We start from the raw sequence: 13,425 nt of genomic DNA on the forward strand, positions 1-13,425 counted from the left end.
AGCTTAATTTTGTCGTAGTTTAAAACATAAATGTGCCCTCATCCAGAGAAAATGTTCCCTGCTCTCCCAGCAACCTTTACCTTTTCACTCAATCATTCTCTAACTTGTCCTTCAACTGTCGGCAAGGCTCCAGACCTCTTACTAACAACATTCAAGTCTGGACACATTTCGTGAAGACTGGCAAAGACACCCCCTTTAAAGTCTTTAAAGTCTAGATTTAGCAAAAAATGAATGTGTTTTGAGTTTGTCAAACCACAGAGAAATGAGTTATTAACCACTCGGTGAAATTTGAATGAATAAAAAAATCTGCAAGTAATCAAATTAGGTTTCAAAATTGTTAAACAATAAGCAGTGCTGTGTATGTATATCACGTGGATGAGGGTGTTAGGGCAGGAGTTCGGCTAAGGATGGCTCCAGTACGTCAATGAGCCAAAATCAAGGCCTACCTAAAAAATCGTGGACACGAAATTGGTGAAAAACTGTTGAACGGTTTAACTCCATTATTCAGTACCATACAGTTTACAGTCTTTTTATTTGTTTTCGGCAATTATTTTTCCAACATTTCTGACAAATTTCAGATTTCGCTTCTCCCGGACTTCAATGAACCCCTCTGAGTCCGTCTCTATCCCAGCTGCCTTCAGCCTCGTCCCTTCGCTTTACATGTCGGAACTTGCACAGCTGCCCCTCCCCACCGCTTCTCATTGTCTTCCGGTGACATCATTGAATTACTCACAGCAACACATCTTTCATCATCATTTCAGCAATGATTGTCATTATCATACCCCCATTGAGGTCCCTGCGACTGCATCGTATTTGGTTAACTTCCTTCCAGGTAGTATAGGAGGATAGACTGGGTTTGGGTGATGAGGCATGTGGAGGAAGATCGAAGGCTGGTGGGGTTGGAGGAGCCTATTTTGGAGTCTAATGGAAAACCCTTGTAGCCAACCGCTGCTTGTACTTACTCTGATCCTCTAAGGAAAGGCTGTGACAGAATCTGCCTCCTGAAGACTGTGAGCACATATTGTCCTTTCCCTAATCATTACCATGAAATAGATCACTTTGATAATCTGTTATGATCATCTTGTTATCATTCTGTTGTCACATATCACTGCTGTCAGACATATCTCCTCCAGGTGCTGTCTTCATTCCTCTTTCCACCACCTCACTTATTTGTCCTTTTTGGTTTTGAAGTGGTTTAAGGCAATTTCATACCACGTCATTTACATTATCTCAGATTCGCAGCCTCAGTTCAAGTAGGTAATGACTGTGTTGTTTTCACATTGGGCTGCGCTGACCACTCACAATGATAGGAATGGTCACCCCCACAGCAGCGCTCTTATCTAACATCAGTAATGACAGTCGGGAATGTGTTACAGCAGTAACAAACTTTGTTTTCACAACCCTGCTTTAGGCAAGAGGGCAGGGCTGCACATGACAAAGAATGATTTGATTCACCAAATGTTTTGAATAAAAACGAGCTCCATGTGTCTTCAAAATGTGTATTTTGAATGGAGTTTGGCTTCGACAATTGCATCCCAGGGTGAAAATGTAATGTTGGGAATCAAAGCCAAACATGAATGTCAGTGGCATGTGTTACATTTCAATCTCATCACTTCCACGGCAGTATACAGCAGAGGTGCGCAACGCAATGTTTCCATGAACTGGCCTGCGATCTCTGCTGAGGTCTTATGTCAACAAGACGTTGGAGATTTTAAACAATGTAAAACTTCACACCTCTGAGAGAAAACCCTCACTTGGAAATGACTCTTTCTGGGTTTTTTTTTTCACTTGTTCTGACTCATCCTGTTTATATCCCTTTAGTTTTTACTCCTTCTTCCCCAATACTTAGCTTTGATTGTTGTCATAAAAATCTATCCCTGCATTCATTTGTTCCTCAACGATGCATTCGGTCATTATTTTTCCTTTCCTTTGTTTCAACCTTCATATATCTCCTCATCTCCTCTCCCCTTCCCTTGCTCCATTTCTTCTGGCTTCTTGGCTCCTGACCCCTGCTGTGTGTATGAAACTTGACTGATCCCGCTCAGGAATTTGCCCTATATCGCCAGAGTTGGGGCCCGTAGCTGTAAATCACATGACCAGTATGTGGGAACAGCCATAATGAAGATGGACGGACTGGAGCGAGAGCTGACAGAGCTGACTGCATTCCTCAGCTTAGTCCTCTGATTAGGGTGATCACCCACACCCACACACACACACACACACACACACTTATATTGCTACAAAGTCATTTCAAACCACTACCTTAACATAGCCTAATATAACCTTAATATGAAATATTTCGACCATAATGAGGGCCCTAAATTGAGGTCACAAACCTTTTCCAATCTTACCTATCACAAGACACACACACACGCTTAAGTGTGCTGAGTGTGTGCTCATCATGAACATTAGGAAGAGGGGAAAGTAAGACGTCGTTGTTTCTCTCTGAAGTGTCTTCTTGAAAACTCAAAAGGTGACTGCTGTTGACAAACTGACGCTCATCGTCTGCGACATAGCTCTACAGCATCTCTGCCCACATGCGGAGTCTTGATTTCATTTGGAGACGAAAAATAGACTGAAGTATGCTAATCAAGAGCACATTCAAACCACCAGCCTTCAACTCGTACCAGATGCGGGAGACCACGTTATAGAAAGGCTTACACACACTTCCTACGCGAGACCACACACCTCCACAGTCACGTCTCGGCACTTTTCACTTCCAAGTAACATTACAGGAAGTCTCGGGAAATTGATGGCCAAGTTTACTCCGTGTTAAGGATCCGTTTTAAACGTTTTTCACAACTTTGGAGAGGCAACAATTCAAAGAACCACAAATATGATGATGAATTGTCAGTTCAGCGACCTCACAGGCTCTCTCTCTCGAGAGTTCACCGAGTTTATCACAGTGAGTCTGTGACCAGACACTCAAAGCAACAAATATTGACTCTAACAGATCCTATGTCTTTCCTCGGTGTGGGGCTGGCAGAGCAAACAGCTGGACTGCTGCGGCACCGCCCTTCATCCTGAGAAAACCCCCCTCCCACCCCCAGGCCTCTGTCTGCTCGTTCAACTACAGTACTGCTTTCTTCGTGTGGGGGGGCCCTCGACACTTCAAAGCGCCCCGTGTGGGAGCTCCAGTGGGAGCTCCAGTGGGGTGACAAGCAGCCACAACCCAGCACAGCCCAGCTGAGCAGGATCGCACTTGCAATGACCAGCAAACACATGTTGGAGGCTGGGTGTGAGGGACTTCTAGTTTTGAGTGAGTGAGGGAGTGAGTGAGTGAGTGAGTGAGACCCATGCATATACAAATACAGATTACTGTGATTAATCAGGTTGAGGCAGGAACTGCATCGATTTATTGTATTTGTCAAACCCCTCCACAAAATCATCTTCCATCATCATCAGCTATCTTTCAAATCCTCCTTTGCGTTGTTCAATTGATTATTACAAGAAGAAAATGCTATATTGCATTCCTTTAGCGTAACGTTACTTCCCCATTCTGAGGTTTCTCCAAGCGCACGTGCGCACTTAATAAACCTATAACTTAGTTTGCCGAATAATAAGGTTTTGCCTGTGGAAATCCAGCTGTTATCTCATTCTTAATCCCATTGTGTGAAAAAGGAAAGTAGCAGGAAACTGAATGCAGATTTACTCCAGATGTTTGGCACTGGAAGTGTTATCTTAATATCCAAATAAAATAGAAAGAAATATTCAAATGATTTGGTTGCTATTTGACAAAACTATTGAAAGCATTCTTAAAGGAAGTAGTTCAACATCCTGGGAAATATGCTTATTCTCTTTCTTCCTCTCTAGTCTCTTACCTGTCTGTTAAATATCTAGCCAGGATACAGTTAGCTTAGCATAAAGAGTGGAAGCAGGACAAGAAACAGCTGGCCACCTGATGCTTTCAACCCAAACTGACCCTCAGCAAAACCCACTTGTGACCATGCAGCCTTTTATTGCGTACGTGTGTGTGTGCATGCATATGTGTTGGGACCATTTGTATATATTTAGAGTGTGCAAATTGACTCATCATCTCTTTAGATCTTCCCTCTTGTCACAACGTATGTTCTGCTCTGTGTTTCTAGGCTAACCCACCGCCCCCTTTTTTGGTTTGTGTAAAACTCTTGGGTGGTCCATTGATACATGGCTTTAATAGGCCTCGGCGCATATGCGTGTCTTACAGCAATAGAGGTTTGACCCTAAACAAATGTGTCACAGAACAACGCGGGGAACAACGGGGTCTGTTTGTGTTGCTAGAGGGACATGAGTTCAGTTTCCCATAAGGAGGATAAGAGAGGAATATTTCTTGATTTGTTTTGTTGGATCATACACAGAGTATATTCTGTTTTTGTTGTATTGCAGCATGAAGTGGCGAAGAATCCGTCACCCTCTTTCTCCGCACACACTTGGAGCAAAACAAACAGCTGCAGCCGAACAAGCAGCGAGCGTGAGACAACGGCAGGAAGGACCGGAGGGATGGATAAAAGGTGGAAGGAATGCTGACAGGCAGGTAGGTTAAGAGGATGTTCCAAGTATCTTAGCATCTGTTGCCCAAACCTCTAATGATCACAGTGCAGCAGCAGAGCTGGCTGCTACAGCTGGACGTCCTGTTCTGACATTTGTCTCAAGTACACCTGCTTTACTGGAGTTTCACACTCATAAAAGTATTTTTGTGGCTTTTCCAACCCCAGTCACACACCGACAACACAAGGACACACTTGCATTTCTACATGTATGTGCAAAAACATGGGCACATACTAAGCTAATGAACAAACACACACAAGTGGATGTACAGATGCCCGGCGGTGTCTTATTGTGCTCTGGCAAAGTGAGGTGAACCGGGACTTGCATGCTATTTAACCTGATTATAAATGAGTGGCTTAGTGGCCTGGAATGATACTAAATATGAGAACATGGTTGAAACAGCTTCAAGGACATCATATTATGTTCAATCCTTTGGCTTTGGTGATCGGATTCCCCCGCCGCTATCTTCACCTGTTCTGCAGACGGCGAGCGAACATTGATGGGTAAACATTTATTCTCAGCTGACAGAGATGGAGACGTGTTTGTCACGGGAGACGTCGAGTATACAGATGGAGGGAATTGGCCAATCTCGCCTGCACGTCTTCTAAGGGTGTTTAGACAGAAATATTACTTTGATTGAGTGTTTTCAGTGTTTTTGGATTGCAAACTTCTGGAGACGTCCAAGAGCTGCCAGTTCAAGCTTTGATTGTGCTGCGGATCAATTGCCACTGCTGGCATTTTGTTATCAACAAATCTGGATAAAAGAGAAGGGATTTTATTTGTTTACCATATGCATTTCTATAGTCAGCAGCTTTTACTGCTTCTTCTAATTACTCATTTTTGAGTTGTTCCTTGGTATTTACTATTTGTGTAAAGATAAATAAAGTATAAAGTACATTTGCTCAATCACTTTACAGTTTATGCCACAAGGAAAATATAGCACGTTTTACTCCACTACATGTATTCAACAGCTGCAGTTACACTTTGCTTTGATTTCCCATACAACAAGTGTGATCAACTTATAAGATATAATGCTTTATTAAAGAATGAAGGCCCTGCACACAACCAACACAGGTGTTTTCAGTTGCTGCTCGAGCTGAAGCAACAACAATAACTAGAGATAACGTGAAGTCCAGAAAATGTTTTTTTTTCCTTTTTTATCAACTATAATAATAAAATGATAGGAAAATAACTTGCTCACAACTTATTCTCTTTGTTGTAAAGTCCAAAATATCAACTCGTGGGACCTCGATAGTCACTGCAGAAACAGGTCGTTCTATGTCCATCGATGAGTGCTTTCACAATACACATGATACAATATTGTATTATTGCCACGCAACAGTGATGGAGGTTATTGTTTTGGTACAACATGGTAGCTCAGTTCCAGTTCAAAGACAGAGAGAAGACAAAATATTTCAGCCCAACAAACCACGATGTACACAAAAAGGAAACACATGAATGTGATGATGTCAGATACTTATATGTACTTATACTCAAGTAGAACTTCATGCAGGATTTTCACTTTCAACAGAACATTTTGACATTGTTGTTTTGCTTCAGTCAGGCATCTGAACACTTCTTCAACCAAAGATTTGGATGGATTCATTCAATTTGAAATCAAATATCAAATGTTGACTATTTGGTGAAATAAATATAGTTACGATGATAAGTGCAGAATTTTCACTCAAACTTTTGGTCAAATGTATGTTCAGGGGGTGCAGCAGGATGACGATCAGATGTGTTTATGGAAGAAATTGAGGATCAAATGGCATACATCTGTTTGTTAGGTCATCACAGTCCACCAAAGTTGCGCTGGGATCCTCAACAATAACACAGCTGGGATGCAAAATCACCACTTGCCATGCTGCATTTTGACAGCAAGGCATGCCTCACTTTTTCTAGGAAACTAGGAAATCTTGCAACGTTTGTCGAACTATTATTGTTGCTATTATTATTGTTGTTGTTGGTGTGCAATCATTTGCAGTTGTCTCACTCTCTGGGGATTGTCAACAAGGCATTTTAAAAACATTTAGGGAATCAGCACTTAAAAGAGTAAATGAGTAGCAAAGTTCACAGCATTTAAAGGGTTACAAGATTTCATCACAAAGTAGCATAATTGGTTGAGGATGTTTAATGGTATAGGTTTATAAGGGTTGTCCCCAATCCTTATGGATTCAATGAGTAAATCTTGACTTTTTAACCGTTAACATAAATTTAAGCCTTTTAAAACATGAGGCCACAGGACATTTCAATGCATACAGGTATAAACGTAGAGTCAGCATTGGGCAAATTATAGCTCCGCTGGAATGGAGATGACAACTTTATGGCAAAGTGCTAAAGTGCAAACATACTAAGAGAAGGGGAAGAAGGAGATATCAAAGTTCTTATATTCAGGTTCTGCTTGAGGGATTGTTTCAAAATCCAGACGGCATTTACCATGGCGCTGCTGCCCATATTGTTGTAAAGTATACAGTCAACGGCAGGGGAAAAAGGAGGAATAGGCCTCATTTTTCAACCTATTCCTTTTTAACTCAGCGACGTAAATCATTTTAAGTGGACCACACCTCAGTATGGACTGCCTCATACTCACCACAGAAGCTGGCTTTGAGGAACATTCGTGGAGGGTTTTATCAGAAATGGCAAAAACATATTCTTATTGAAAAATAGTAAAGTAGGTTTCACACTGCCGACAAGCAACACAAAGATGAGATATGCTTTATTGGAAGTGTCTTAAAATAATATTTTTCAGTTTTGCAAGAGAAATGAAGAGGATGAAGACTAATCGTTTGGTTTAGCAAACGGCGTCTGGTTCACCGCCCCACCTGTGTGAAAGAGCAATGCACAGCTGCTTCCCAGCTCTTTTCTATGGGAGTTTCCAGGACTGTCTTCCACACAGGGCATGAGACAGTCCTGAACGGGGCTCGGGGGGAACTGGGACTTTGAGGAGGTGAGCTAATTTCTTCGTTGTTAGTCGCTATAGTTGCCTGGCAACCAGCAGAGATTCCAGGACCTACTGGTCCTTAGGCCTTATATAAGACCTTATATAATCCTGCACATAAAATGGTTAATTGTTGGTTTTCCGTTATCAGTTTGTTGTACGGACGATACAAATTAGATGCAGGTGGATATCGTCACCTTTGGAGAATAACAAGGCGAGCCGTTTCCACCTGTTCCCAGTCTTACGAAGCTAAGTTAACCTCTTTAACCGTCTGCTGGCTGCAGCTGTAAACGAGATTCAAACCTCTCATTTTTTACAGGACATGTTTTTGACTGAAATGACAATATAATTGTGCTTATAAACTGATAAATGGAGCCCCTGGTCCAACACGGATCAGCCGTAACATACATGTGACTAAGAGGGGAATGGGGAAACTGCCCCCCCCCCCCCGGACCCACAGTCAACTTTACAGTTGGAGTGAGAAATGACCTCACCTCAACCAAGTCCCAGCTCCCCTAAGGTTTGAACAGGAAATAGGGAAAACACCACCCCCGCCCAGTCCCTGCATCCACTTCAGCAGTCCCAAAGAGAAAACACCGACATTAAAGAAAACAACCCGAAAATGAAAGGCGATTTGAAAAACATAAAGGCCTGTCTGTGGATATAAAACACACAATACTTGTTCATAATGAGCCAACGTGACATAAATATTTAGTTTTGACCGCTGTTGTGAATTTTCAGTCCGTGAATTCCAGCCGTTGTTTGGATTCCTCTGAGAGGGAATGTTTTATGCTCCTTTGAAAATACAAAAGACGTCGCGCACATCTGAAAGCCATTAGCCCCTCAAACTGTTAGCAAGCAGTCTGAGGATTCTTTCCGCTCTCTTGGAATCTTGCTACATTTCTCTCTTTGCGTCTTTTCTCTTTTCATTTCTTTCTTCCAGGGACCTCAACCTCCATATTTTGCAGATACAGAGGTAATGGAACTCTTATCCAGACAGTCTTACTCCATGGCCCGCGAAAACCAAAGTCATACACATCAACCTCTCTCTCCATCCCTGTCCACGCTGTGTGTTTTAACAGTCATTTAACCGCGGCCGAACGAGCTTTGGAGCCTTACAATGTGCTCCATCTCTGGGGAACAACCTCACGTGTATACCCGCCTCTTCCTCTTCTGGTTCCCAGAAAGCAGGCAGGCCCTCCTCCTCCTCATCCTCTGCAGCCTAACCTCGCATAAATGGACCAATGTGTTTGTGTGCTGTTTTATGAGATCACATATTCTCATCCTTCCTTGAACACTGCCATTCTTTGTCTCCGCTCGTATTATACTTTGAAGTTCTACATTCCTCTCCCACTGCATCACCGGCGCAGCACAGCTGCACAAGGCCAGGTCTTTACAGAGCCGAGCAGAAGAGCTCTTCGGGTAAAATGATGCAAGAAATGCCTGCCTGGTGATGGAAAGAAAGATGGAAGAAGAGGTAGAAGGTGGAACAGGCATGAGAGAGGGAAAGGGGTTAGGCTCAGCAAACATTGGAGAAGGAGGCTGAGAAACAGGAGGAGGATATTGGTTGTTCCTGCGCTCCACACGCAAGGAGATGTTCAGGTCTATCTATCTATCCTACAGTATGTTTTCAGTTTCCCACTTTATGTGGTCTTGTGTGTTTGTTTTTGTATGTGTTTTACAGAGATCATATTTTCATCCACCCAGGGAAAAACCGCCAGTGGACCACAGGATTCCCAGCTGCATCGTCTCTAGACCCAGTCGCACTCCACTCTGACCCCACATGCTCCAACCACGAAACCCCAAGACCACGATGACACTACAAAAACCAACCTCTCATCTCTCAGCCCCACCTCACCACACACACTTTGTATGGACACACACACACACCTCCACGCTCTCACAGGTTACCCTCTGCCAAACTTGAGAGACAAACAGTGAATAAAGTCAGTGTGGAAAATGGGAACCGTGACAGTCATTACACAAACAAGAGGATTTCGGGGCCTCAAATGTTCCAATATTTGAGGGCTTTCAAGCTCCAGTCCAGCCTCATCATCGTTGCCTCATTTGACTTGCTGAGCATACAAATAATAAAAAAGAAATCCTCAAAACTATCCCCTCCCAATCCTGGCTGTCTTTTTCTTTAACTCTCCAAATTCAAAGAAACCTAAACTTTGGAACGTTTCACAGCTCATAGTACTTCTCGTTAACACATCATTGCATCACCACTGGAGATCTCAAAGGTCCATTGACGGCTGATTTCCCACAATCAAGTAAAACCACGAGCTAGCACTAGCCAAGCTGAAGCTTCATTTCTTTGGAGGACATCCAGCTTCTCCGCTTGTGTGAAAAGACATGAGACTTCCAAAAAAACGCCTGTATGGAATATCTTGCATCAGATCTGAGGCAAGCTATTTTAGAGTAACCGTACATTTGAACACCTTATGAAAGCACACCTTTTCTGAGCATTCATATCATATGACATCTTCTTTTAGAGTGGTCAACCTTGTGGTCAAAGTATCTTTTTATGTGTTTATCAGAACCCTTTCTCAAGACAAATTGCTCATGTTTTCTTTTAAATATGCCTGTGGGAACCTGTATACAGAATGAATAACGATCGTACGTTGTGTTATATTTAATATCACGAGGGAGAATATGGCAGTGTGTATGTAATTCATGCTTGTTCCCCCCTTTGGGGCAACCAGAGCTATACATATAGAAAAAACAAGTTATGGAAACAAATTAAAGCTTTTAGCGTAACCCCCCCATACGCACCGGTTTACCCTGGAGGACAGCAGCACAGTATGACTAATTCTGCCCATGAATCTCTCCCTGCTGAGAGGCTGTCATGGAAGTGATTTGGCTCAGTGAAGGCTCTTCTGGATGGGATAAAGACAGTCTGAAAGCCCCCATCAGGCTCTGGTGGTCTCTCCTGGTTCTTTCTGTCAGCGCTGGGAGAGATCCGGCACCGCTTCAAGAATTCAACTGCAGTACAGAGCAGTGCACAAAAAAAAGTACACATCATCAAAGACAAGGAGACTCAGTTGCATCACGACATTATCCTCCGATCAATGGATTATACTGATAATCAAAGCTTACATATAGAATCTGAGTTAGGGGTGGGATTTAAAGGGTAGGTGGGTTTTGTGTGTGTGTGTGTGTGTGTGTGTGTGTGTGTGTGTATAAATGAAAAATCGTGTGTGTTCATGCGAGGACAATGCAATCCTCATCTGTTTTTCTGTACTGGCTTGTCATCTTTTATACCATGTGAGCTACAAGAGGGACCCCCACCCCGACCGAGCCCCCGCATTCCTGCTCCGACTGGGCCGGGCACATGTAATAATGCTGCAGTCCGGTCCGTGAAAGACGAATTACTTGCTTTTATCAACGTGAGCCCATGCCGTCACCACAGCGCTCGATACAAGTCTCACATAGGATCATTTTCTGCTCCTGGGTCGTTTATCCTGCTCCTCAAACCACATGCACTGTACTTACCTTAGGTCCTGTCTGTGTGTGTAAGAGTTTACATATGTGTGTACAAATGTGTGCGCTGGAAAGAAAGAGATGGGAGACAAGTGAGTGAGGAGAAAGAGGGGAAGGGAGGGCCGGTAAAAGTATTTCCCCGGGCTCTGAAAAGTACAATACGCACAGACAGTGGTGTGTTTTCACTGTAGCCAGATCACTGCTTGGTGAAATGTGGTTGTATTTAGAGGGGCGAGGGTGGGACTGCTGGGAGAGAGAGGGAGGAAAGACACGGGGGACACACACACACACACACACATAAATGAGCTCGGAACTCCTTAAGGGTTTAATCCTTTGTTTCCATCTATCCCAGTCTTTCGTGGTGTCCGTAAGAGACAGTGAGATTCTGCAGCCCACCACAAATCATCCTGCAGGACTCTGCTGCATGTTGAAGGCTGGTCCTACAGCACGCTGCATGTTCCTCATTAGAATGAATGGTCGTGTTCAACAAGAAGACGTGAGAGGGCATACGAATTAGCAGTCGGATATGTTTTGACGTGTGTTTGTGTATAGAAGCGGGCATGTCTGCGTCCACGCACACAGACAAGAATGCAGCAATGCTAAAGTCTGATTGAATTGGAATTTCCCCTCGTTAGTTTGACTGCTGTTTAAATCATGTGGTGGAAACAAAGCGGAATATTTATTCATCAATAAACACAATGTGGACATGTTCAGGTTTCCAAGTCAAATTTAAATGCATCCACTGATGATTAAAAGCGGTTTTACATCATCTCTTCTCCGGAAATTCTAGTCCCCCACATTCACTTTGGGATCATCATGCCAAGTCCTGCAGAGACAATGCACATGGTTGTAATTACCCAACTATCTCAATCCTTGTCCTGAAAAGTTGCCGAAGACATTACAACAAAACACGATGACCTTTAAGGCTCATCAGAGGGTGCTGGAGAAAATAAATAAGAATATTTACAGGTAGCCCTCAGGTCTACATATAACCTGTTGTGTAAATAACTATTAATGACCCTTACAAAACATGTGTTTTTGACATGTGAAACGCTTTAAAACACGGCCTTTCGAAGACCATATTCCGCCTGTGTCAACTTTCTGAGTCTTCATTGTAATAGCAGTGATGACCAACAAGAATTAAAACAACTTCTTGAAAGCACAACGGGGTTTAATAAAGGTTTTTCACATTGGATACATGGAGAGGTTTCTGATTTGTGCAGTGAGCAAAAGGAACTGGACCGATGTTTCACACTGCAACAGGACAGATGTTGCCAAGTCAAATAAGGTCTTGGTAATCTGTTTGTCAGAAGTTCCTCTTGACAATCTCTCATCAAAGTAGAGCAACTTCTAACCATTACTCCCATACATACTTTTGTAACTTTAACAATGCATTTGCATGGAGAGCATGGCATCCTTACTCAAGCCCAACGAGTCTCCTTTCTAGAGCTACACTGAGCTGTTTTTGTTGAGAGCGGTGACATCAGTGCAGTGGGGAGAAACATTTGAGGTGTGCTCAGCTGTCCTCAACAACATACCACCCAGATGGCCGCTCTCTCAACGTTAACTTCCTATCAGCACTTGTGGCAACAAAGCACAAGGATGCGTCAATCACAAGCACCAGTGGGCTGAGGCAGTAAATAGCGGGACTATTTGAATAACCAGCATAAATGTGACACGCTGTGACAGAGTAACATACTCTATAATAGGCTTTGCGGTTGACTTGATTTATAAATGGACTGTGATCTGTATAACAGAGGTGCGTTGTTGATATCTTAAGTATTTAATTGTTTCTATACTTTCACTTAGGAGCCAACCCTGACCCCCAAATGTCAGTTATCCCATTGATTTGTCATTGTTGGCTCAAGTTAATGCAAATTCTGCTGAGCAATGATCAAAGATCAGCCACTCTGGTGAGACTCTTATCTCGTCACCGAGGTGCAGCCTGAAGGAGAGTGTTTTCGCAGAGTGATGATAGTAAAGCCTGTCCACAGTGTGAAGGTTTAGCTGCTTGGCCCCTGTTATTACAACTCTATGAGTCTTGAGGAATGTGGGTTTGTCCTGCAGTCCGCTACTACCCCCCCCCCCCCCCTCTCTCTCTCTCTCTCTCTCTCTCTCTCTCTCTCTCTCTTGTGTCCCCTCCCCTCTCCCAAACAGGGCTTTTCCCTAACTTTTCTCTTTCTCTCACAAGGCTATAGTTCAATATTCCATTCTGGGGCACATATCCTGTCTCAGATTCCGACTCTGGGCTCCTCGACGCCAAGGCGCTCCAATTGTCTCAAGGTATTGTGTGCATTGGGGATCCGTTGACTGCAGCTCAATGGAGTTATCAATGGCTTTGATTGTGACTATTGTCTAGGAAGCCCGTTGTTGCGCGGGGGATAACCTCCTAATGCATGCCTGTTAGATAGATGGAGCTCAAATCACATGATTAAGCTGCAGGGAGGTTAAAATAAGTTTTGGCGTTTGTTTCTAAG

At 43.3% G+C, this 13,425-nt stretch overlaps 2 protein-coding genes across 2 annotated transcripts in view; one reads left to right on the forward strand and one right to left on the reverse strand.

Moving 5' to 3' along the window:
• Window positions 1-10,340, reverse strand: part of cers4a (ceramide synthase 4a) — a 30,480-nt gene extending 20,140 nt beyond the window's left edge. The window contains exon 1 of the mRNA XM_079267687.1: window positions 10,241-10,340. Within this exon, the coding sequence (XP_079123813.1) occupies window positions 10,241-10,287 (47 nt within the window). The 5' untranslated portion in view covers window positions 10,288-10,340. The remainder of the gene's footprint in view (window positions 1-10,240) is intronic.
• Window positions 10,341-13,135: 2,795 nt separating this feature from the next.
• Window positions 13,136-13,425, forward strand: part of fbn2b (fibrillin 2b) — a 55,794-nt gene continuing 55,504 nt past the window's right edge. The window contains exon 1 of the mRNA XM_079267336.1: window positions 13,136-13,231. The gene's annotated coding sequence lies outside the window, so the exon portion shown is untranslated. The remainder of the gene's footprint in view (window positions 13,232-13,425) is intronic.

This window comes from Melanostigma gelatinosum (genome assembly GCF_949748355.1).
Source record: "Melanostigma gelatinosum genome assembly, chromosome: 4".
In the NCBI taxonomy this organism is placed as follows: domain Eukaryota; kingdom Metazoa; phylum Chordata; class Actinopteri; order Perciformes; family Zoarcidae; genus Melanostigma; species Melanostigma gelatinosum.